This window comes from Eleginops maclovinus, chromosome 11, assembly GCF_036324505.1.
Source record: "Eleginops maclovinus isolate JMC-PN-2008 ecotype Puerto Natales chromosome 11, JC_Emac_rtc_rv5, whole genome shotgun sequence".
In the NCBI taxonomy this organism is placed as follows: Eukaryota; Metazoa; Chordata; class Actinopteri; order Perciformes; family Eleginopidae; genus Eleginops; species Eleginops maclovinus.
Window position 1 is genome coordinate 7,724,086 of NC_086359.1, and position 23,729 is coordinate 7,747,814.

Here is a 23,729-nt window from a genome sequence, read left to right on the forward strand (position 1 = left end):
GCGTATGCTGTACAGATTGTGAAGCCATCTGAAGCTAATTTGTAATATTTGGCTATACAACAAAAATTCTGTATATATGATGTCAGAGAAGTCAGAAAAGACAAACATGAACATATAGGGTCGACTTACATTTATTTTTGCATACATACAACATAAACTGCTTCACACATAAATGTGCAATCTGCTGTGCACTTAAAATATGGAACGGTTGATATTAACACGAATCGCAGCTTCATGTTTTCTCTTGAATACATACAGAATATGTTCAACAACACAGACTCTTTATTTACTATGGATTATAACCATAAAAAGGGACACCAACCTCACAAAAGGAGCAATTTGTTTCCTATAAAATCTCATCTTGTACATGACATGACACAAAGCGCTGGCTAGTCACCTACAGAATCTACTGCACACATTTGGATAACACAACAAATGCATTTTAGTGATGACACCGACATGTAAGCAAAGGCGACCTGATACACTTGCTTACATAGATAGTTACTGCCTTCAGTGCAGTGAATGAAGATTATTTATATTTGTTTGACATTTGCAGAAGCGTAAGTTAGCTGGTACTTTCGTGTGTCATCCTCAAGAAGCCATCAAATTATTTTGAGAAATTTCCGCTTGTTAAATAGTTTCTGAACATCAACAGCTGGCATGTGTCCTGTTAGAGAGCACCTGACTTTTACTGATCCTTTTGCAAAAGTATTGCTCGTCTTCATTGATGCTGACCTTTACAACTCAACAGCAGGTAGTACAGGGGGAAATACTGACACATCACCTCTGACAACACCACACACACACACCTCATGAATGGTTACGAAATCAGCGAGGCTCAGTAACAATAACTCTCAACTGGAGGAAACAGCTATGGGTTAGATATTACAGGCAGACCTGCAAATGCTGAGAAAAGTTTGACACTCAAATCACACTACTGTCTGGAATGTGGGCCACACTGCGCCTGGGAAGGACACAACAGAACAGTCAACTGGAAATGATAATCGGGTGATGCCTTTCAGCATACTTTCGGTGTAGTTCAGTCTGTATCTTCAGTCAGGGTGGTTGGTGCTTTGAGGAATAAGAGTCCTTTGTCTTGTATTGTTAACATTTTTGCAAACAGTGAGGCCCCTCCACGGCCATTGGCAGGCTATAGAGCGGAATACAGTAACAGCCATGCGCTAGTGAATACAGTGGCTGTTCATTCAGCAAATACACTGAGTGCACTTAAAAGAGAAGATTTCAGAGTGGTAAAGCTCTGACATTTTCCACCCCTAACTCCGTACACACACTCACATCCAAAACACAAACACGGCAACAGACCATATGCACCTCAAACACGACACGTTACTTCTCACCACAGATATTAACAATAGATTATTTAGAGTAAATGTTCTGAGAAATTAAAAGCATGTCTTGTGCAATTAACAAAAGTTGAAGTAAAAAAAAATGTGCCCTCTTGTTATTATGCATGGCTTGGCCTGGCTGCCATGTTTACGGACCCGGTTCATAGTACTTTCAGTAACAGAAGTATACAAACGCACTGGCCACATTCTCTGAATTTACAATAGTGTGTTTAAATGCTTTGGATAAATCAAGAAGAATCAAAACACTGCAGAGGTGGAAAGGTCATCTGCTCAACCCGCTGGCTCTCATTTTTGTCATTCTGCCATCAGCAAGAATACAACCAAGAGAGCTCATACAGCCTGTCAATGCATATCTGTAACATTGTGCAAACCACTGATACAGCCATCACAAACACAATATACACATTAAGCGAATCGTTTCCTTGTTGAAAACCTACATTTATACATAAATCACTATGTATAGGTTTTGATATAGAGCTACAAAATATATTCAGCTAAGCCCACATACAAGGAATGATGACGGAATAGAAAGAGGAAGAACACAAAGTTTTACTATCAACTGGATGATAGTCGGTCCAGCGGCAGTGAACAGTTTGACTGGCTATTTCTTGCTGTTGATCACGCCGTGGTTTCAGCAAGGAGGCAATGACAACCCAGTGCAACATAATGTACATTCAAGATAAAAGCGAGCGCACAATCTGCATTTTAAAATGTGCTCTCATTAGACACAAAATATTAGAACATACAACAGAGTATTTTAGGGGCAAATGTAAAACCTGCAGTGCATAGCCTTCTACTATCTGTAAACTGAGGAGGTAGAGGATTCCTCTCTACTTTAAGAAGCCTGCTCTGATGTACAGGTCTGTCAAAATGATGCATATGAACTGCAGTTTGCCATGTAGCAAATGGCAAGGTAACACTGACCCTCGCAGGCGAATGCAGTTTGCTGCACGGCCACACATAAACGTCTAAATGTTGCACAGGTGGCTAAACATAGGATTTGTGCGTATACATGTACAGTTCTATAATGCAGACACAGGCACGAGTTTGCTGCCCTGAAGAAAATGAACATCAGTACAATTCATATTAAAATAAATGTAAAGGGATAAGCAAACATCTCTGTGGGAAACTTAGAACACAGGCTCACACACGTCTCATGTAACTGCTGAAGATATATATTCTTTTCCTCTGAATCAGAAGGGGATTGTTGTATACTTTAAATACCGTCTCTTTTGTACATACACACACATATACACATTTATCATAGATCTATACATATCTGGATATGCCCTTTACGTATTAAGAGTGATCCCAGCTTTCTGTTGGGAACAAGCAGTCGTCGCTCAGTCCCTCTGGGAGGTTTGGGTTACTGGTGACAGTTCTTGTCGGGATGCGAGAAGGGAGCATTGGGAATACTGAAGGGACTGAAGGGACCGAGGATAACCAGTCGGGCTCCGAGTCAAACACAGAGCGGGAGGGCAGAGTCTGTGTTTGGGACACGAGGGAACTTGAAGGGAAGACGGGGGCCTGTGGCGTTTTGGTTGGAGGTTGAAAATCCAAATCATCATCAAAAGTGACCCAACCCTTTGTGGGTTTCCCTACTGAGGGGGGGGGCTGGCGACGAGGTGCGAGGACAGGCGGAATGGAAGAGGGTGGAGCCAGAGGCAAGATGGGGACAGGAGATGGGGCGAGGGGGGGCAGAGGATCAGCTGTAGGGTTAAAAGCGGAAGACGCTCCGAACAGGGACGTAGTCCTTTGGAGCTGGGAGGGGGGTGCAGCTGCTGTTGGAGCAGGGGTGGGGAGGAGTGGCTGAGTAAATGCAGACATGGTCCTCGGAATGTTTGGCGTCGGGACGGAACAAAAGTCCGGGGTGAGCGGGCGGCTCGGCTGGTACCGCTGCGCCAGTGGGCCGGTGAAGGGGTTGGTGCTGCTGGGCCGGGCGGGAAGCGGGTCGGTTTGGAGGGGACCGGGGGAGGCCCACAGCGTCTCCTGCGAGCGGCTACGAGACGGGACCGGAGGAGGTGAGAGCAGGGAGGAGGCGAAAGGTGACGCGCTGGAAGGTGAGGAAGAGGAGGAGGAGGAGGAATGGAGTGGCTGCAGGTCTGAGAGGGCGGAGGACTGGAGGGAGAAGGATAAAGGGAGAGTGTTGGAGGACAACATGGGAACAGAGGGGGGAGCACGCAGAGAGGAGCCTCTGTTCAGGGACTGGGTGGTGTGCCAAGAGGAAGAGGAGGGGAGCAAATCGGAGGTAAGTGGATCGAAGGGGTCCGGCTTCCATTGTGCTTCTCTTTGGATTCCATTCACTCCGTTCGTCTGAGGAGGAGCAGAACAAAGGAAATGACATTCAGCAACAAAAATATGAACAGTGTGGGAACTAATGGTCTACAACTTTATTGTAATCTTTCTTTAGCTAAGAACAACGATTAAAGATACCCCCTGGAAATTTCAGTTTAACAAACAGTTATATATGTTTATCCATGGTCTCTGACTTGATCAATAATGCCCCTACTCCTTAGGGTATCTTTAATCTGTTGGATACACTACAGTCCGCATACAATCACCAACTCTAAAACAAATGGATGTAAAAAATAAATACAATTATGAAGTCTTTGCATATGTGCTCACTCCTAACACCTTAAACACAGTGAGCAGATAGGAAAGGATCAGTGAGGGGGAATGGCCAACAACAAAGCATCTTTTTTCATGGTTTGATGTGACAAAAAGAAGACAAAAGGATGCTCCATTTTGTGAGCCTAACACAAAACAATGCATGGACTTGCAGTGGGCTGATAACATCCAGGTTAAAACAACAAGAATATAAACAGGAGGAAAGGTTACTGGGTGTATGAGGGGGTGATAACGTCAGAGCAGAGGACTGTTGTGCTATGGAGGATGAGACAAAGAGGTGGTTTAATTTAAAGTACCTGTTACCCTGAGGGCTTCTCCAGCTTGTGAGAGAGAGGCAAATGTATCAGAGAGACAAAAGCAGGAAGAATGACACAAAAACTAAGCTCATCTGATGTGAGGCAAAGCAGCAGAAAGGGGCCAATCGATCACAGACACTTACATCATTTAGCATCAAATATCTCATCTAATGAGCAGAATTTGAGCAAGCATCTGTAATACATAACTTAGCAATGAAAAGGCAGGAGAACCTTAGTGTTTTAGATGCACATTACACTCAGTGTTCTTTGTAAATTCCAATCATTTGATGAAAAGGAAGTTGGCACTAACCTGCACAGCAGGGGCTGTCTCAGTCTTGGCAGCCTCAGGTGGCAGAGCGTGAGAGGAGCGGGAGCGTGGGGGGGGTTTGGGAGAGGCTAGGCCCTGCGGAGACCCTGTAGAGGCAGCAGCAGCAGAAACAGGGGGCCCTACTTTAGGAGCCTGCTGTGGCTGGAGAGGAGCTTGAAGTGTGGGCAGCATCGGTGCCTGGAGCTGGGGCTGAGCTGCAGGGGCAGCTTGGTGGGGCTGCATTGTCGATGGAGCCTGGGGTCTCGCTACAAGTTGCTCTGCAGGAGGAACGCCTGAGGGAGGACACAAGAGAGGGATGAGTCTTCACTGTATCCCATTAGTAACTCTTCTAGTGTCGACGATCGCCCTCTGTGAAAAACTTACCCAGAGGCAGGTCAGTGGGTTTGACCAGGGCACCAGGTACAGGTCTTGGGGCACCCGGGTGGTTGTCTGGGATGGGTCGAGGGGCCCCGGGATGCACCTCTGGGATGGGCCTGGGTGCTCCAGGGTGAGAGGGAGGTTGTTGGCGAGACTGAGGGGGCATGCTGATGACCCCAGCTCGAGGGGGGATATTCTGGATGATGAAAAAGGCAAAGAGAAAATAATGAAATGGACAAATCGGGGTGAAATCAGTTAAAGATAGGTCAATCTTTTTTTAATATTCAGAGACTCACCGGTCTGGGAACACCTGCAGGTCCAGGAGCCCCCACGGCTACCTGGCCTCGAGCTGAAAGACAGACAATCAGGATACATGAGGCAACAAAATATCTTATACTTCTATATTCACCAAGTAGGCTGTGCTCCCCGGAGAGAATAGCAGTAGGAAGATGGGAGCAAATTAACAAAGATAACTTACAAATACTGTACTGAATCACACACTGCAAACCCCCCCCCCCAACCTATGACAGATCAAATTCCCCACAGCTGACTCATTAATGATGATTCGATCATTCCCGAGCTGCAGGAGGTCTGGAGGAGAGGCAGGCCTTGCTCTGCGAGTCGACTGCTGACCACACAGCTTGCAAGCAAACGCCTCCTCTTTCTCTACTCTCCCGCTGAACCCCTCTCAGCGGCGGTGAACATGTTCCCACGCGACTAAGATGTCTGCTTCTGTGTAATACTTCGCTGTATGGTCACCCGATGTAAGCTAACCCTGCTAGTCACACACACACCGCTACTGTGAGGGTAGGATTCAGCTAACCACACACAGCGTCAAATGGGTCAGGTGAAGACAGGCGAAGTCACTGACAGGCTAAGCAACCAATGAGACATTATGTCAACATATAAACACAAAACACAGAATTATAGTAGACATAATCCCATAATCTGAATAATAAGTTCAGATAAAGATGTTCTTTAATGGGAATAACTCATATTTAACTACATACAAAAACCCTTTGTCTTCATCTATACTAGTGGTAGTTGAGGCTCCATCGTGCTGTGTGCCGGCACTCACCTGCAGCGGCATCAGGCCGAGGAAGAGCGGGGCTTTTTGGTCCTTTGCAGCACAGAGGAAACCAAACCACATTAGTGTTATACTGGAGATGGGAAGCAGGGGTTCTTAATGACAACACTTTACAGGAAGCACTAGGAGTAGTGTACGGTGGCCATAATGCAGCCGAGCAGTGGAGCCTGGGATGCTGGGAGTCTGAATATCTTTCTGCCTGATGAGGATTTCCTCACTAATCAATGTGGATTACTGAAGCAGAGCTGACATTAACACCATTTAAAGTTCAGACCCAAGGGATATTCCTTCCCCCCATGTTATCTCCCCATGAAAGAACTATGATCGCCATATCGCCATGTGACTGTCTCTCATTTTATCAACCTGCAAGGACGCTCAGATCCTCCAATGTTCTACTTTTAGAAGTTCCTAGAGTACACAACAAGAAAACTGGCATCGGCTCTAAGAACAGCAAACTCTATTGGATTTTTTAAAGTAAATTAAAGACCTATCGTTTTAATTTGGGGTAATTGTAATTTTAGTAGTATCACTGTTCCTGTTTTGTTGTTTTATGGTTGTATGATATAACTCTTTCTGTTTGTTCATACCTAGTTATGTTTCTCCATTTTTATTGTCATACTTTGGCCCGATCGCGCATGAAAGGTGCTATAGAAATAAAGTTTATCATTATTATTAGAATATCAAACAGACTCGTCCCTATTGCACAACTTTTACACCTTACTACAAAGGTTACTAGCAATAAACAAACCAATGACTGCTCTGCTTTTCTTTCCTTTTCTAATCGTGACATTAAGTATCAAGGACACATTATAATTATAAACACAACTGAAAATTGACTGATTCTTCCAATAGTGGCACAGTACTTTTCTCCGCTAGCCATTTAACCTGTATCTTCTTTTATTCCCACCTTTTTTTGCATTTAAGTAAGCCAAATATACTTTTACAACAGCCTACCAAACACATCTCTCTCTCTCTTACAAACACACAGAGGCCTTATCAGACCCAGAATAAATATTTAGTCAACAGTGAACATCAATGTCAATACAGGCATTGATGACCGGGTCAAGGACTACAGCAATCAGGGGACATCTAAAGCTGTCCAGTTACCTTCACTGCTTCTCCTACCAAACAGTGAGCGAGGAACTTGGCAATAATCTTAGATTAAAAGAGGGGAAACAATATTATAATATGAAAGAACATAAACATAATGACTTACCAGCTATTCCTACATTTAATACAATCAGAGGAGGACAACAAAACCCACAAGAACACCTCGACTAGTAAATAACAACACTTGACTAGTACTAACGGATCTATATCCACTAACATCAATAATTACAGGGGAGTGATTGTGATGATGCAAAAGAAGGACTGCATTTTGAAATTAAGCATGACTCAGCAACCACATGGCCTGTTTACACATCAAATTCTGGGTGGATAGTTTTTGGAGCCTTTAATTAATATGCTGAAACTAAACCAAAGTACAGTCCCAGTGGTGTATGCATCCGGTCAGGTTGTCAAAGCATCACACAATCATCTGCACACTAACTTTGTTCTGTTTAAATCTGAAAGGAGCATTGCAACTGACAGCTAACTAGTTCAACACTAATGCGATGTGCTTCTGCGTGTAGAGTCAGATGGAAAGTAGCAGCCTCCACGCTGAATGCTTCAGCAATGTAAGCACATAAGCACACAGTCTCACTCTAATCACTTTACCTACAGAGTGCCGTCTAACTGGCAGAGGGCTCATGCCTCCTTCAGGTGTGAGGAGAAGCAGTGGGACAAAGTTGGAAATGTTAACACCTGCTTTACGTGTCTTATGCTGTATCATGGTGAAAGGATGTAGGATTTCATTTGTATTCTTCGACGGAGAGCATGCTTGTGTGATCGACAGAGGGTTGAAAGTTTACCTGAAGGTGGTGGTGGGCGTTGAGGGGGTGCTGGTCTGGCTGGGGGGGCCCCGGGACGAGGGGGCGGTGGGCGTTTGGGCTCCATAGATGTAGGGGCACCGGGCTGGAAGTCAACAGGAGGCCCTGGAAGGATAAAAAGGCAATTTAAATGAAGAATGGCGGCGGCGGGGGAGGGGGGATCAATTGCACAACTTACCATGTGCAATTGATCCAGGAGTATTTCTGAATATCTAGTTTACATACTAGCACACAATACAAATACGCCATTTCTAATAAATTGAAAATTGGAGGATGGCTTAGAGCAGGGGTGTCCAAACTACAGCCCACGGCCCTCATCAAATTCAAAAGTGTAATGGAATATGGCCCCCACTTGCATTGCATTGTACTTCTTGAATATATACAGCCCCGGAGACAATAAAGAGACCAATTCCGTATTATCATTTTCTCTTGTTTTATTATTTATCGATTTGTCTTTGAGTTAAATGACAATTTTTTTTTTGGAGTGGTCTCATTATTCCGGAGTTGTATGTAAAAATATATGACAGTATTCATTTGTTAGTCCACTTTTCAAATAAATTCTGTTGATTACAGTTGAAATAATTTTCTAACAAATATAAGTTGATCAGAAAAAGGCCAATAACTTATTTAGATAACAAGCTTGAAATATATCCTGTATATTTCCTCTTATATAAGCAATCTGAGAATTTTAGTAGTATTACAGTTCATGTTTTATTGTTTTATGGTTCTGTGACTCTTTCTGTTTGTTTAAACCTTGTGTTTAATTATGTTCTTCACTTTTTATTGGGTTTTTTTTCTGTCATACTCTGTAAAGCACTTTGGGCTGCGTCAAGCATGAAAGGTGCTATAGATATCAAATGTATTATTATTATGATTATTATTATTCGGTTTTAAACAGCCTCTGTCCAAAAAGTTTGGTCACCCCTGGCTTAAAACCTTAACGTGAAGGTTTTAATCACATTATTTTCTGTGAGCAGATCACACTGGTCAATCACACTGTAAATCAAGCCTTATTTCTGTTAGTCTAAACACACACACACACACGTTTATTATAGAGCAGTACAAAGACTAGTTTCAAAAGGAAAATGTCTTTTACTGGAAGACACTACAAGCCGTCTAACACTAAGCAGATTAAATAATCACACGTTGCACTTTACCTGGGTATTCTTCCCTTAACGGTGCGGTGCCTAAATCTGTGTCAGTGTATTATAAACAGAACAGAATTACAGTTTATATTCCAGCAGGCCGACACCGGAGCCTGAGCGGATTATTGGACTGTGCTTTTAGCAACCTGATACCAGGTGTGTGCCATGCAATATTTACCTTGTGATGGTCGGGAGGGTTGTCCTCCACGGCTAGGCCTGCTGGGGCCGGCAGGTTCTCCATGGGTGGGGGAGGGACAGGGACTACCGCGGGGGGAGGGGAGAGGAGAGGACCCAGGGGCGGAACCGGCTCCAGGCTGAAGGTGCTGGGGGAGGATCTCCTCCACCTCATCGTCCACGTCGCCTGTTAAATGACAGCAGGAATCCATCAATCCATGCCTGTTGATTGTCTCGGTTTTGTTTGTACTCCCCCCACCCTAACCCTCCCTCATATTGTAAAGCGACTTTGAGTGCCAGAAAAGCGCTTTTATAAATATAATTTATTATTATCTTTGAAATTTGCTAGGTTCTTAAAATCCACATTTCTGAAGTTAATGATCGGTATTGTTTAGCCACCCTCCCTCACCTTCCATATCGTAATCATCATCGCCCATGTCCGTGTCTTCGGCCAGCAGGGTGGAGCTTGCTGAGGTAGGGATGCTTCCACAGATCCTCTCCACGCTCATCTCGTCCTCCAGACTCTTGATCCAGCCTGGACTCTTAAGGCGGATGTCAATCATCTTGCCAAGGACCTAGAATATAAGAGAGGAAATAGACGGAAGTGACAGTGGTGATAAAACAATGAGGGATTTTTTGATTAATTATATACACATTTTATATTACTGAGTGATGACTCACAGTGGAAGCGCTGAGAGAAAGAGCAGCAAGAGCAGAGTAACCTTCCAGGAAAGTCACCCACATCTTCTCCTCCACAAACCTGCATAAACAAGGACATCGTTAATGCCGTCCCGCCGTCTGAAGGTGATGCGTGTGTGTCTGTGTCGGGATATGAGGCTCACCTGATGAGGATGACCTCCCCAAATTGTGTAAACTTGTCCAGCAGCTCATCTATGAGCTCATCGCTAAAGTAATCGTCCGGGCCGGAGGAGCAGATTGACACCAGGATGGTACCGTCTGGGGGGCCCTGCAGGGCAATGACCTCTTTGTAGACCTGGTGCCGCGCCTCGGGGTCGACCTCCAGGATGTCCACGTCTATGATCGACACCACAGGCCTAAAGAAAGAGAGGAGGATAGTGATGTTAAATAAAGAGAAATATGAAATTTCAGAGGGTATGTGATTAGTTGGTTCCAATTGACACAACATAGACGAAAAAATGGCGCAAATATTATTGCTTGGGCGAAATAGATACATATCGTCTTTTACCTGTGGTCTGAGGTCTTCAGCTCAGCCCTGTTGTAGAACTTCAGAATCCCCTGGCTCCAGGGGTTGTCCGGATCATCCTCATTCTCCCCAGACGTAGCACTGGCCCCTACTACATTCATCTCCTCAGCTGCAAAACACACACAAATTAAAATATATAACATTTTTGCCAGTGTTGTAATGTTATGAGATCTGAAATAGAAGGGCACGAGGAATATCTGAAGAGGCTCTGCACCTGTTTTGTCGAAGTTCCACTTCCTCCTCTTCCAGAGTATGCGGTCGGTCCAGGCCGGTGTGCGGCACTTCTCACTGGTGTCGTAATCTTCAGAGAAGAGGTCATACTTATAGGTGGGAGCAAAATCTAACTTGCCCTCGGTAAAACCACGGAAGACCTGTCCAAGACATTTCTGTATTAGTATATGCTCAATACCGTGGAACACACTTTTCTGTTTAGAGGAAATGAAAGTTATTAGTGCTGTGAGAATGCAGGTGAACAGCACGTCATACCAAACCAGCATTTTTCTGGTCAAACAACTGGTCCCCAGCTGTCAAGGCATCCCAGTTCTGCTGTTTGATAAGCTCTTTCACTTCCTCGTTGGGCAGGCCGATTCGATAGTTGAAGTCTCCGCACCAGAAAACGTAGTCATGCGAGTACAGAAGACGACCCTGGCAAAACCAGACGGATGCAGTTTGCTAATGTCATGGAAGAATGTGCTTTGAAAAATCACTTGTTTATGTCATTGACAGGACCGTTACCATGGGGAAGGTCAGCCTGCGTGTGATCTCATTGTAGTCGTCATTCCTCTCCTTGACCTGTGACTGGCCGGCAGCAAAGTGGGAGCAGACGAAGCAGATGCTGGTGGTGTGGAAGAGCATGCGGATGGCCACACCTCCTTTGTTCCCTGTGGCTCCGCCCATCCCAGTTTTTACAGTATCTACAGCGACATCCCTGGGAGAAAGATTGAATGACGAGGTTATATCTGTTCCTATACCAGGGATACACAGAATACCTCCATATGTCTCTCATGAGAGTGTGTGCAGTGTCTTTACCTGATGAAGGGTGCGTGCTGAGGGCGGATGAAAACAAACAGACACACTCCCACCAGCTGCTCTGAAGCGAGCAGCACATACTTGTGGTCCCGAGATAGGTTTTTTTGTAGCTCGGCTGCCCAGAGTTTCTGGTTTGTAGTGCTAAGAGACAAAAATATAGTGTGAGTAAGAGGGACCTTTAACAATTGAATATGTTCAAATATAAAGATTGGCAAAATACTAATGAGTAATAATAGCCCTGTCAGCTCAGGCGTAAGTGGTCCAGCTCAGCTTAATGATCCTAATTTGTCAAATTCAAGACCTGAATAAATCATGGCCACTTTTTAACTCCCATACCCCTTGTAATACAATTAATGGATTGAAACTATTATTATTTAAGTAAACAGAGCATAAGTGTTATTAATACTAGACAAAAAAGGAGACAGGTCAGTTATCTGAGGCTACATTATTGCATACATACCTCGCACTGACAATGTTTCCAGCATTCAGTTCAACCATTTCCTCAAAACCAATGGCAAAGACATCTGGGGGGTTGGCTTTGCTGTCTGTAAAGAGATTAAACACAGAAACATCCTGTCTGGTAGATGCACTCACTAATAGCAAATACATAAGTAAATATGCTGTGTAAATAGAGATATATCACTTGATGGAGTCTGGCCATTACTGTAGGTTATTTAGGGAGGGAGAGCAGTATCGTTCTTCTAATCCAACATAGCTACCAGTATTTCAGGAAATGTCGTACTATCTCTTACACCTAATAAATAAGAGCAACCCTATCAAACATCATTTCCAGACATTAATTTAACTTGAACCCAGACATACCCTGGAACTCAGGATGGCCCGCCTTCTTCGGCGCATCCAGCAGCCAGTCGTTGAGCGTCTGGTTGCGGAAAGCAATGCTGCGAAACTGTTTACCCCCGTTGACATTCCAGGTGCCGACGCACACGCGGATCTTTTTAGGCCTGGTGTATTTATGGTAGTTCTGACACATTCCCAGCAATACTCTCGGAGAGGCTTTAGAGGGGAGGAGAGCGGGATTAGAGTGTAAAATGTTTGTGTGCATGCAGGAAGGGTGGCACACAGGGAAACAGAAACAGGAAGTAACTAATCAAAACCAATGAGAAAACATCAAAATACAACATGGGAAGACTAAAGCAATGTTCTAAAACATGGGGCATGGGGGGGGGGGGGGGGGGAATCATAAATAAATGAATACTAACATTCAAATAATCAACGTTGGTAATGGTTCCCTTCTTTCAAAATCTTTACACGAAATAATGTTGACATTTTCTTGCAAAATTCAACTTCCTCTTACTTTTAACCACTATTTCAAAAGCCTGGTTGTTTGAATAAGACAGAGAGTAACCGCTACCAACATTGGATTTGAAATAAATGAACAATAATGAGCAGCAAACACAGATGATAGGACGACTGTGATGAGATGAAAGCATCCATCCACTGGGGGCAGTCTGTCAGTTACTATACCTGATTGCAAGATGGGCTCAGTGACTAAGATTGTGCGCAATGAGGAGAGAAGGGAGAGAAGGGCGGGTTAACCAGTGCTTTCACAGATTAATCTAGCAGCGCAGTCGGTCAGCTTTAATCTAACTGGGACAGAGAGCTGACACATGGAGATTACACTCAACGTTGCGCACACACACCCTGCTACTGGTAAGCTTGTGGCTAACAGGGCTACAACAGATACAGGTCCCAACTCGTCAAAATGTTCAAACAATTCCTCCCTGATAAGCAGAAAAGAAGATTTGTCTTAGCATTAGAGAAAATAGAAGCAGTAATAGTTATTTATATGTATATTTCAGGTTCAAAATACATAATCTGTTGTGAAACAGTTACCGTAAAGACTGGAAGTGGTGAGCAAGGCTCGAGCTTTGTCCGCCAGATCACTGTTGAGTGTGGAGCCCAGCCTCAGGATGTCGATGGCCTCCTGCTTAGAGCTGTCAAAGAAGTTGTTCTGGATGGTCCTCGTCACAGAACGAGCGCCATCTTTTAGCTTTCCGCCCTACGAACAGACACAAAAACAACCGGGTTATTAGCTCTACTCTTACTTGGTGTGAAAAAAAGTCCAACCCACGGAAGGGAAGAAATGGAGGAACACATCAGGAGATATCAGTAATATAGATTTATGAATGGACCAGGATCAAAACGTCACAGGTTTCTCTGATTGATGTGCAACATGGTTTGATTTAATGGTGATCATTTTAATTGGTCCGTCCTTGTTCCTCCAATAGAAACAGTTGATAATGTAGGCAGCAACGGGAAATGATAAGATCCCTCAACACGTGAGGGCACCAGATATGTTTCCTTTTTAACTTGATTTCTATAGATCAGTAGAGGTCTCCATGGAGATTTCGAGAGTTGCCGGGTCAAGACAGTACACCTAACACGGCAGGAAATATAATCAAGTTTTAAGAGGCCCCCACCTGTCCCATCCTCCATCATCATAGAACCCACAGACACTGAAATCAATAATGCACCAGAAATAGACGACGGTTTGAAATACAACATGGACTGGCTGGTTAACTTACCACAGGGGTAGAGAGGTCCAGAGGAGAGCAGAAAGAGACAGCACACAAGAGTTAAGAAACTGAAGCACACAGTTCTACACACAGAGAGGATCAACGCTGTCACTGCATGCACCGTAGCACACAACTACACATGATTTAAAGTGCTATTTATGGTTTAAGCTCAAAGTTAGAAGGTAGCAATTAGACCCCGTTGTTCGGTCAATTTAAAAGAGGCTTCAACTTTCCTGCTCAGAGCCAGCCTTTGTGACATTTGTGTGATCCTCCATCAAGCTGCAAAATTAACTACATTAGCAGACAACTGAAACGACGTTGTGACTGCTGGCTGAGGCTACGATTTACCGTGAACTTGTATATTTTTCAGTATTAGGCGTGTCCGTATTGTGTACCTTGGCCTTGCCATCCAGGGCGCCGGTGCCCGCGTAGATCTTACTGACGGAGTCTCCGTTGGCAGACCACATGGTCCTAAAAACCTCCTGGAACCTGGCCACCAGCTGGGGTTTCTCCGTCAAACCCATTTCCTCCAGCTGTTTTGGCAGCATCTGGTGAGGTGAAGAACAGGAAGTAAAGACTTTAAGAATCAAAACTGTGGATGTGACAGGAATCAAATGCTTTTTTTATTTGTGTGATCAATTTTTTATTATTTTATTCACAGAGGGTGTACATGAATGCCAACCCCGTCCCTCCCCCTACACTATGTCTCACCTCAAGGGCAAAGAAAGCCTGAACACTGTTGGTTCTGTCCAGACAGTCCAGGCAGTTTGTTCTAAGGGTCCCACCTTGAGTTCTACAATGACATTTTGAAATGTTAAGAACCAAATACTGCATTTTTATACTTAATTGTAGTTTTTTGTATTCACCTTGAAATGCCAATCTCTCCAGAGTAGTAGAAGAAGCCACACTCCTCTATGAACTTGCCGAGACAGGGTTTTAGGACGCTGTGCAGTTTGTCAGCCTTGCCCCCCTTCACATTTTGATGGTAGTCGAAGTTCACCATTTTCACCGCAGCTGCATGCTCTGATGCCTTCAGGTGACTCTGAGCGTGACAGAGGGAGGAAGAGGATTATCCCCTGAAATTCAAACTGAATGCAAAACTGTTGTGCATGCAAGGTCCGTCCCAGCATGAACATGCATATTTTAGACTTGTCTTTCTTACTAACACAAAGGATGGACATTGAAGGAACTATGACTCAAGTTTCCCATACACTAGACACAATATGTGAAGCATTTACTACCCACAGCTTGGGACCCATGAATTGTTGTTGCATAAAAAGTGAAAATGAAGTGTTCTGCACACTAGAGGATGGCAAACCAGAAAATGTCTTCAATAGTAATGATCAGATATAGTTTCCTCTGTGGGTTCGATTATGGTTGCACTAATTCTGTATCGTTTGAAGCACCTGAAAGAACTTGTCATTGTCAGAGGAGGAAAAATAGCTTCCCTCACCTGAAAAGCTTTGCTGAGCATGTGTTCCCCTTCCTTACTCCCCAGAAGGTTGATGATCACCTGTTTACCATACAACCTTCGCAGTGTTGTGAAGTGTCTGGACCAAACATAAAACAATCACATAACAGGGCATTGTTAAGGTCAAGACGACGTCACACACTTACAGGATGAAGCACCTATAGCAACATTTAAACAATAGGAAAATATTCAGGAGACATCACATCTGAACATCTGCTGGGCTACTGTACTAGGCATAATGCTGTTGAGACTATGTCATGTTGTGTTTTGTGTCAATAAGATCTGAAGACACATTAGAAATGGATCCAAGCTTCACTTTTGAGTCAACAGTGAGAGAGCTGTGTAAGCCTTATTGCTTATTAGCATTTCAATGCTTCCTTCTTCAGCTGTGACACCTGCTCACTTAAATCAAGGACTACAATTATGTACATGATGGGGATTTATCAAAAGGGTGCACAAAAACATTGCTATGGAGGGGACATGTTGTAGAAACGTTTCAGAGGCTTAAGGCAAAAAGGAAGGAACAGTGCCAAGTAGAGACATTTCAATAACCTCTGTGTCAAGGTGTTTAAATACAGCCCAGGAAAAAACTAAGCGACCACTTCAGCATTATCATTTTCTCCTGTTTTATTATTTATAGGTATGTCTTTGAGTTACATTATTATTTATATTGTTAATGTTATATACACTGGAATGGCTGCCAAACATGTAGAGATCAAGATTTAAGAAACATTTGGAGGGGTCTTTTAAATGTTTCCAGAGCTGTATATTGCAGACATGGATTACACATCAGCAGCATCCACAACATCAGACAAAAACTACCGTTACAGTGTTTCTAAAGATGTGTTCTTCTTGGCCTTTTACTTTGTACTGGCATTTTTAAGATAGACGTATAAGGGAGAGACTGCAAACAAGAAACGACTAGATATAGCCAGGGATGAGTCATGTGTGCAGATCTGGACAGATATTGAGAAAGACTGGCTGCATTGCCAACTATTTAGTGTGAGAATAACACACATTTATTGTAAGATACAGCTAGTGCACCATCCGACAAGCTTGTTTTAACACGCTCAGCACGGCCGTCTGGTGACTGATAGGCAGGCCACAGAAAATAGATAAGGATGAAGAACAGGCTCGGTACAATCAAGGAGTGCCACGGTGTTAGAGAGATCATCTTTTAGCAAGCGAGGGACTGACAACCCATCTGGTTTAAACAAACGAGCAAATCTAAAGGGTGCTGTTTATGTTGCTAACCCTGCATCTGCAATATGTCTGTAGACAGGGAGAGCACCAATTTATTTTACATTAAAATGTGGATGATTATATTTCAGGAGGCCCATATATTTACTACTGACTATCTGGTCTCCAAATTCACTTCCAGTTAAGACAAGAAGAGTAATCAATGACTCATTCCATAGTGGTAGCATAGCTCTTTGTTTATCGAAGTAGAACTTGGAAGCATAAGAAATGTGGGGGAAAAAGGACATTAGTAAAGAAATCTGCAATAAATATTGAATGCAGTTATCAAGGCCTACTAATTGTCCTTTCTGTTAGCTGCAATAAACCGGCCTCTGAGGACACACTTCAATTAACGTCTTCTCCTCTGAGTCTGAAGAGCCTCTCTTTATTGTGCCCTGGGCAGTGCTGCAGGAGATGTAGTATTATGGTGTCTCCTCTGCCCCCTCAGAGGAATAGAAATCACATGCATTCACACTACAGAGAACTGTTTAATTACCTTTCGAATGCAGGGCGCGTTGGCCTCAAATCCTCTTGACAGTTTGACACGATGAGAGCCCACCTGCAGGTCAGAGACAGCGAGACAAGACAAGAGAGACACAAGTCACAGTGTCCGTTTTAATTTAATACACATTTAAAACAGGGAAGTTGCAGAAACACACATGCTGCAGATAACCAGAAATCCTGGTGGTGAAAACCGAAGTTGGGATAGAAATTGTTGAATACAACATTTGACCAGCGGAAACAAAAACTTTATAGTGGAAAAGAAAAAAATAATAGAGTGGCATACGACAGCAACACGGGGTCAGCAGAGGGAGATTCGCCCGTACAGAGACAAGACACTGAGCAGCATCCTGTTCCCTGTCACCTTACTGGATTATTTGCTCACAAATTTTAGCGTATATTTTCATTTAGCTTTCCTCAGGAGAAACACCAAAGAGCCTCACAGAGGAAGGCAGACATGACACACCTCGACAGGCTGAGCAGGATCCCTGGACAGACGCTTTTAAAAGGACATTTACTCACTCTGCACCGCAGGTCCCTACTTGTCCACTACCCATCTGTGCCTGCACATTAACATTCTCAATCTGTATCTTGCCTGATTCGCTTCCTGTCTCTAACAGCTAGTCATCAACTCAAGAAAAACAAAATTGAATCACCCTCCAATTAGGGTTCTTCCTCCTACTCAGTTCAGGTCCCAAGCAAAAACACACACTCTACATTCAAACCAGTCAATGATTGTCTCTGGGGACATCTGGGGCCAGAATTTCTGCATGTGTCCATTTTGGCTACGCTTGTGTTTGCCAGTGCTAGACTTTTTGCTCCAATGCCGCTGCCATTTTGTCACTACTTCCTCTCAATGCTTTTGCGCAAGTCTACTATGCATATTTAATAACTTCCTGAGCATCTGAAAGGACTCAGGTTACAGTTGAACACCTCAGATCAAAACCCATTCACATCCTATCCTACAACACCTGGAGTCTAACTGGTCAAATCACCTCTTTAACTCTGATTGTATACTACTAATAGCATTTCATGTCAACAATACATTTCAAAGTCACTGATTTCGCCACCTACAAGACCATTAATCATGGAATATTCATTGGTTATTTGGACCTTTATTGGTTGAGACTTTTGAGAGCAGTTCTTGAAATCTTGTAAGTGTAAAGCATATTTGAAAGCATGTGATCATTTCCTACTGATTCCACTAAAGGTTCTCTCCCCAAAGCAACCATAAACAATGATTAACTGAGATGTTATCATCAACCAGAAGCCTAACTACTTATCAGCTAAGAGGGGGCAGCTCTACTGATTTACATCTTTCCCTGCCAGGCTTTATGACACTTTAGTTCTAAAGTAAGCTTTTTTCCAAAGAAAGAATAATTGATCTTTATACAAACTACCCATCCTGCTCAGGGAATGAATTAGGGAATATGGGGAGGGGTGGACAAGTATGCCTACAGAGACACAATCGGTAGAGGGGACTATGAGCTATAATGGTGCTTTACAAGCAGGAGGTCTACTATTGTGTCTGAAAACAACCCGAGCCCACAACCCAAGGTTTAAAGGAACCATAGACCTTGGCGGCTGAATACGTGGCGAAGGTCTCATTTGGTCGCCCAAGATTTCACACTGACACCTTTCCAGTTTGCTGAAGAATACCAGCAGATTAGGGAAGTGGTTAGGGGATGTTTTCAGACCAGGCTGTCAACTGATCAAAGAAGTCTGGGAGCTCAGGAAAACAGAAAAGGGCCCTTTATCAACGAACCACTATATTTGTCGTAAACCTCCCCCACGTTTGATTTAAACCACCACTCTGTGCAATGTCAGGACAAGGGCAGGAGAATCCCACTGATTTTGTTTATGGTGTGCATCTCGTGAGTGATCTTAGTTCCTGCTTTAGAGCTCCTCCTTTCCTGGAAAAAAGGAACTGTGTGTGGGACCTGGATGAATTTAGAAAAAAGTGGGATTCCCTTGGCTTTCACCCCTGGATGTTGGCATTGCACAGAGAGAGTCCTATCTGCAGTATGAAAGCGCCAGCACCAGCAAGAGCAAAAAACAAAAGATATACCAGGTGGGGGTTCTCATCCATTCCATTACGATGCCGATTCTCATTCAGTTGCAACAAAACACCCTTTATGGACTTTTTCTGAACATAGCATGGACAAAATGTGTTAAAACTACTATAAGGATGTCTTGTCTAATAACATTGATTTATTCTGTCACATTCGCTATATAAAATGTTTGATTAATGAAAGTGTTTTCTCTTTTTGCAAGAAAAGGGTATCAACACTCACTGACACCGAGTGAGCCTTATCTACAACTGCATCATACAACATTTTTGAACATAAACATGAGGGCTGCAGCTTGATTTTCTAACCATCACGTTACAGGCTGCTATATCTTTAGGACAGGTTTAGTTTCCATTACCTGGATTCCTGGCTGTTCCCAGAAAAGAGGAATGGACCCACGGATCTGTATGAATGATGAGACTTGGTCATCCAGGAAAATAACCTGTTCAAAAGAAAAGGATCATTTGGTTAAGTTCATTTGCAGTGTTGCAAACACAGATTTTCATTCAACTCTATCTGTTTTATGACTGTATGATGCAGAAATGGCAATTACACCACCTGTGTTCCTATAGACAATAGCCTGTGTGTCTGTGGTCGCTTTGGACCAGTCAAACCAAATGTGAAGGAGAAATCATTTCATGTAGAGTGGATGCATTTTTTGTTGTTGTGATAAGCTGAAAGTATATGACACAGGAAAGAAATCACTGTTCCCCATGAGTAAAAGCTGTCAACACTACAGTAGTTGGCCAAAATAACCAGCACACCTAGTAGTACAGTATAATCTAAAACGATATACCATACACATACGAAGCTCTAAATGTTACATTTAAATTCAGACTTTAACTGAAAGACTTTGAAGGACCTGTGTGGTACTTCTTGGGGTAGCAAATATAGGTAAAAATTGTACTGGATTGTATTATCATTTTAGTAGTTCCAGTTATTATGTGCGACTGAAAGCTTTGTTTGTGTTCTGGACGCAAAACAGGACGCATAAATAGGAATAATGCAAAGTGAGTCTTTTGGAAACTTATTGATAAGTAAGTTTGTGTATTCAAATATAGGTAAGTCAACAGACATGCTGACCCAGCAATTAAAGCAAAATACTGACAAAAAAGAAGTTTGCTAAATAAGGACGTTAAACTTCTGCAAAGTCAACGGCTTCAGACTGGAGCTTTACCATTGAATCAGTTTGCTGATCTATCATCATCATACCTCCTATGTTTAAAGTTACTCGTGCATCTATAACTATTATTGGTAAACAGTTAATTCCCCAAGGACAAAACAATATGCTGGAGCAATGGCACTTCCCTATGTGGCTGCACCCGGTTTGCTCCTTAACAGTCAATAGATAACCAGTGTTTAAACAGACTGTATTAACAAAAGGTCATGTGACCATGCACAGGGCATATAGAAACTGATGCAGAAAGGATCAAACATCTGAGTCACCTGTTCTGTCTCCACAAAGTTGGCCACCTGTCCGTCGTCATTTGCTCCTCTGACGTTGAACCGCGTGCCAGCTCGCTCTGAGCTGAGGCGGGAGAAGATGCAGGCCTTGGCCTGTTTGTGCCCAGCATAGATGGTCCTGACCTCCACACCGCCACACATCAGCCTCAACAGCCAGTCATCACAGTTTACTCCATAGTGTTTCAGGTGAAGGTGCAGAGATTGGTTCCTATTGATTAATCAGCATGAGACAACACAAAGCACGCAAACAAATTCAGTGTGCACAGTGAATCTTCACACGTTAGTTGCTAATCACACAGCCCCAACATCACACATTCAGAGGAAACAATTTCACCAGATATACTGCAGATTGCAGAAAGCATACTTAGTTCATACAATATTCTATTCCAGAGACTGTTGGAGCCAAATACCTGACGACTACTCTTATTATAACCTTTCAATAGTGGAAGTGTTATGCTCTTACCAAAAGAAGCGGTTATCTGTTGTGTCCTCTAGGATTCTGCGATGTGCATTAAGACTCAAGTCCATGCTGACTCCAGTGGCAGACCAGGCAAAGTAGAAGTGTCCTGAGTTCAGGACCTTACGCACTTCAGCAATCCGGTCCTCATCTGCTGGATCATTCTTCAGCGATATAAAGTCTGTCTGTGTGACCCTGAAAACCTCAGAATCCTGCACCTTCCCTACCGAGCTGCATCCTGTCACCACCACCAGACTGTGGAGCATGGAGTCACCTGCAGATGGAAGAAGTAAGAAAAAGACATGAGAGTGAAGGAAAAGCAAGCAGTAAGTGGATGGATATGATGCCTGCACTCAGAAGTAATACATTGCAGACATTTAGAAACTGGACAAGAAAAGGTTATGTAAACTTTGGTGTCAATCCATGAACAAGGAAATCACCCGCCAGTCAAATCTCGAACATCTATAATCTATTGCGCGGCTTTTTCCTTGTTGTGGTGACAACAGCCTTCAAGGTCATGCAAACGGCAGGAGAAAGCAGCTTAAAGTAAGGAGCAACATGACTACAAACCAGATGGGCGTTCACAGTCACAAGAAACTGGGGGTTAGAATCTGGACCAGAAACTTCTGCAGAAAGGATGCATGCATAGAGAAGATGCGTCTATAGCTTACCCAGGTTTAGGCGGAGGACGCCCAGGATGCCATAGGCATCAACAATCTTGGCATATGTGTTTTTAATGGCATCCTTCTCTGCTGCAGCTAGAAGACAAACAAAGGCATTACAATGTGAAGCTAGTATTGGTAGTTATCTCAATTACATTTTAAAGTAAATTTAGCCGTAATCATTGTACAATATCACGTCAATCACTTGATAGTTAATGTCTCTTATAGCTGCATTTCATGGCAAGAGTTTTGAGTATATAAATGATCTCCCATTACAGTGCATTCAAACAAGATGTCTTACAAAGAACAGCAACAGCCCCCGATTCAAACATGAGGCATTCTTCTCTGTTCCTAGTTTCCACTATAACACTGTAGGGGGGTGGGTCCAACTTGTGGTAAATGCGATATCCCTTGCTGAAGGCCATAGTTGATCCAAGAAGAAAACACTTATTTTATGACCTGAGAACCAAAAAAAAAAAAAGGTAAAACATATCAGATTAGAGACATTACCAAGCAAACACAGCATCTGTACATTAATGGCAACTAGAGCGTATGATGGGCTATTGATTTTTGATAGAGAGAGGCGACCTATGGTGTGACCATACATCTTTTGCTTTTTAGGAAACAATCGAGTCATGATCATTTTGATTGCGTTTTCTTAAGCTAACGTTGGGCGTTTCAACATCGAAATACACATAAATATACACCACTTTGACTGTGGGTTATACACTTTTGGAGGTTTATTTTTGAATTAATTAATGAAAGTATCGCCAACACAAAACACATATCTAACGTATGCTTAGGAAATGACATTACACATAGCCTGATTCAGAACTGCCATTACATAATCAGAAACCTAACGTATTATCAAATATCAGTAAAGCCCAACCATATGACTAACTAATCTTTTAAATGAATTTCGCATGTAGCTGGAGATTATGAGCACCAAGAACACTGAGAACGTTAGGCCGGTGGACTGAAATATCATCCATCCTGACACGGACAGTCACGACTCTAAAAGGCAACTGCAGCAGGTTAAGCTAACGCTAACGTTTACCCGCCTGTTAGCTCTAACACTGGATTATTGGTCGTGCGAAACCAATTAAGAAAGCGAGATGGATAAACCGACAGAGCTGTGTATTACCTGCCAAACGCTAGCTGGTAACGTTAGCTAAGTTAGCTACATTAATCACAGGGGTCGCTATGATTCGCTAGCTGACGATGTTAAAGGTGGTACTACCTGTACGTCCGGGATGATAGGCTGACATTTACCAACACATACATATGAGCGACTCGGTCATGCAAATATACCTGAAGCGTATATTTAAATTTCGGCTTCAATTTTCAAATTTTGCGTTGGATTTAAATAACATAGGCGAATAGCTGAGGATTTCGTCTTACCGTCTACCCCCGCCGGGATGTTATTACGCTGTCACAACAAAATCCTTCCCGGTGTCTTGGCGAAATGGTACATTCCAACGCAAAGCACGCCTACCTCACGTTACCGTAATACCAAGTGGAATTGTACCTTGCCTTTTTGTGGAAAGTCGATGTGCATTTAAATAAGTAAATTAAACATTTTCCAAGTTAAATCAAATGAAATTTCCTTAGCAGGTATTTAAATACATGTTATAATTGGTTGATATTGAATAAAAGGCCCATTACAGGAATTCAAAAATGTTCTTGGCCGGTTTGGCTCATGACTGATAGGTTTACCGATCAACTAAACGCATTCCAGAAAGACTACTGTCCAATCATATATGGT

General features: G+C 43.1%; 1 protein-coding gene across 1 annotated transcript; it reads right to left on the bottom strand.

The window, feature by feature from the left end:
- Positions 1–115: 115 nt before the first annotated feature.
- On the bottom strand, positions 116–23,430 carry synj1 (synaptojanin 1). Its single transcript, XM_063895046.1, is given in 30 exon segments — positions 116–3,680; positions 4,602–4,891; positions 4,983–5,172; positions 5,273–5,325; positions 7,974–8,096; positions 9,315–9,497; positions 9,720–9,885; positions 9,992–10,070; positions 10,153–10,365; positions 10,518–10,644; positions 10,750–10,906; positions 11,022–11,180; positions 11,271–11,463; positions 11,565–11,705; positions 12,025–12,109; positions 12,387–12,578; positions 13,050–13,073; positions 13,419–13,584; positions 14,497–14,649; positions 14,813–14,894; positions 14,968–15,143; positions 15,555–15,651; positions 17,308–17,321; positions 17,323–17,370; positions 19,740–19,823; positions 20,828–21,053; positions 21,309–21,576; positions 21,974–22,060; positions 22,266–22,423; positions 23,366–23,430. Coding segments are annotated over 29 exon segments (4,914 nt in total). The 5' UTR covers positions 22,390–22,423; positions 23,366–23,430; the 3' UTR covers positions 116–2,666.
- Positions 23,431–23,729: the final 299 nt, after the last annotated feature.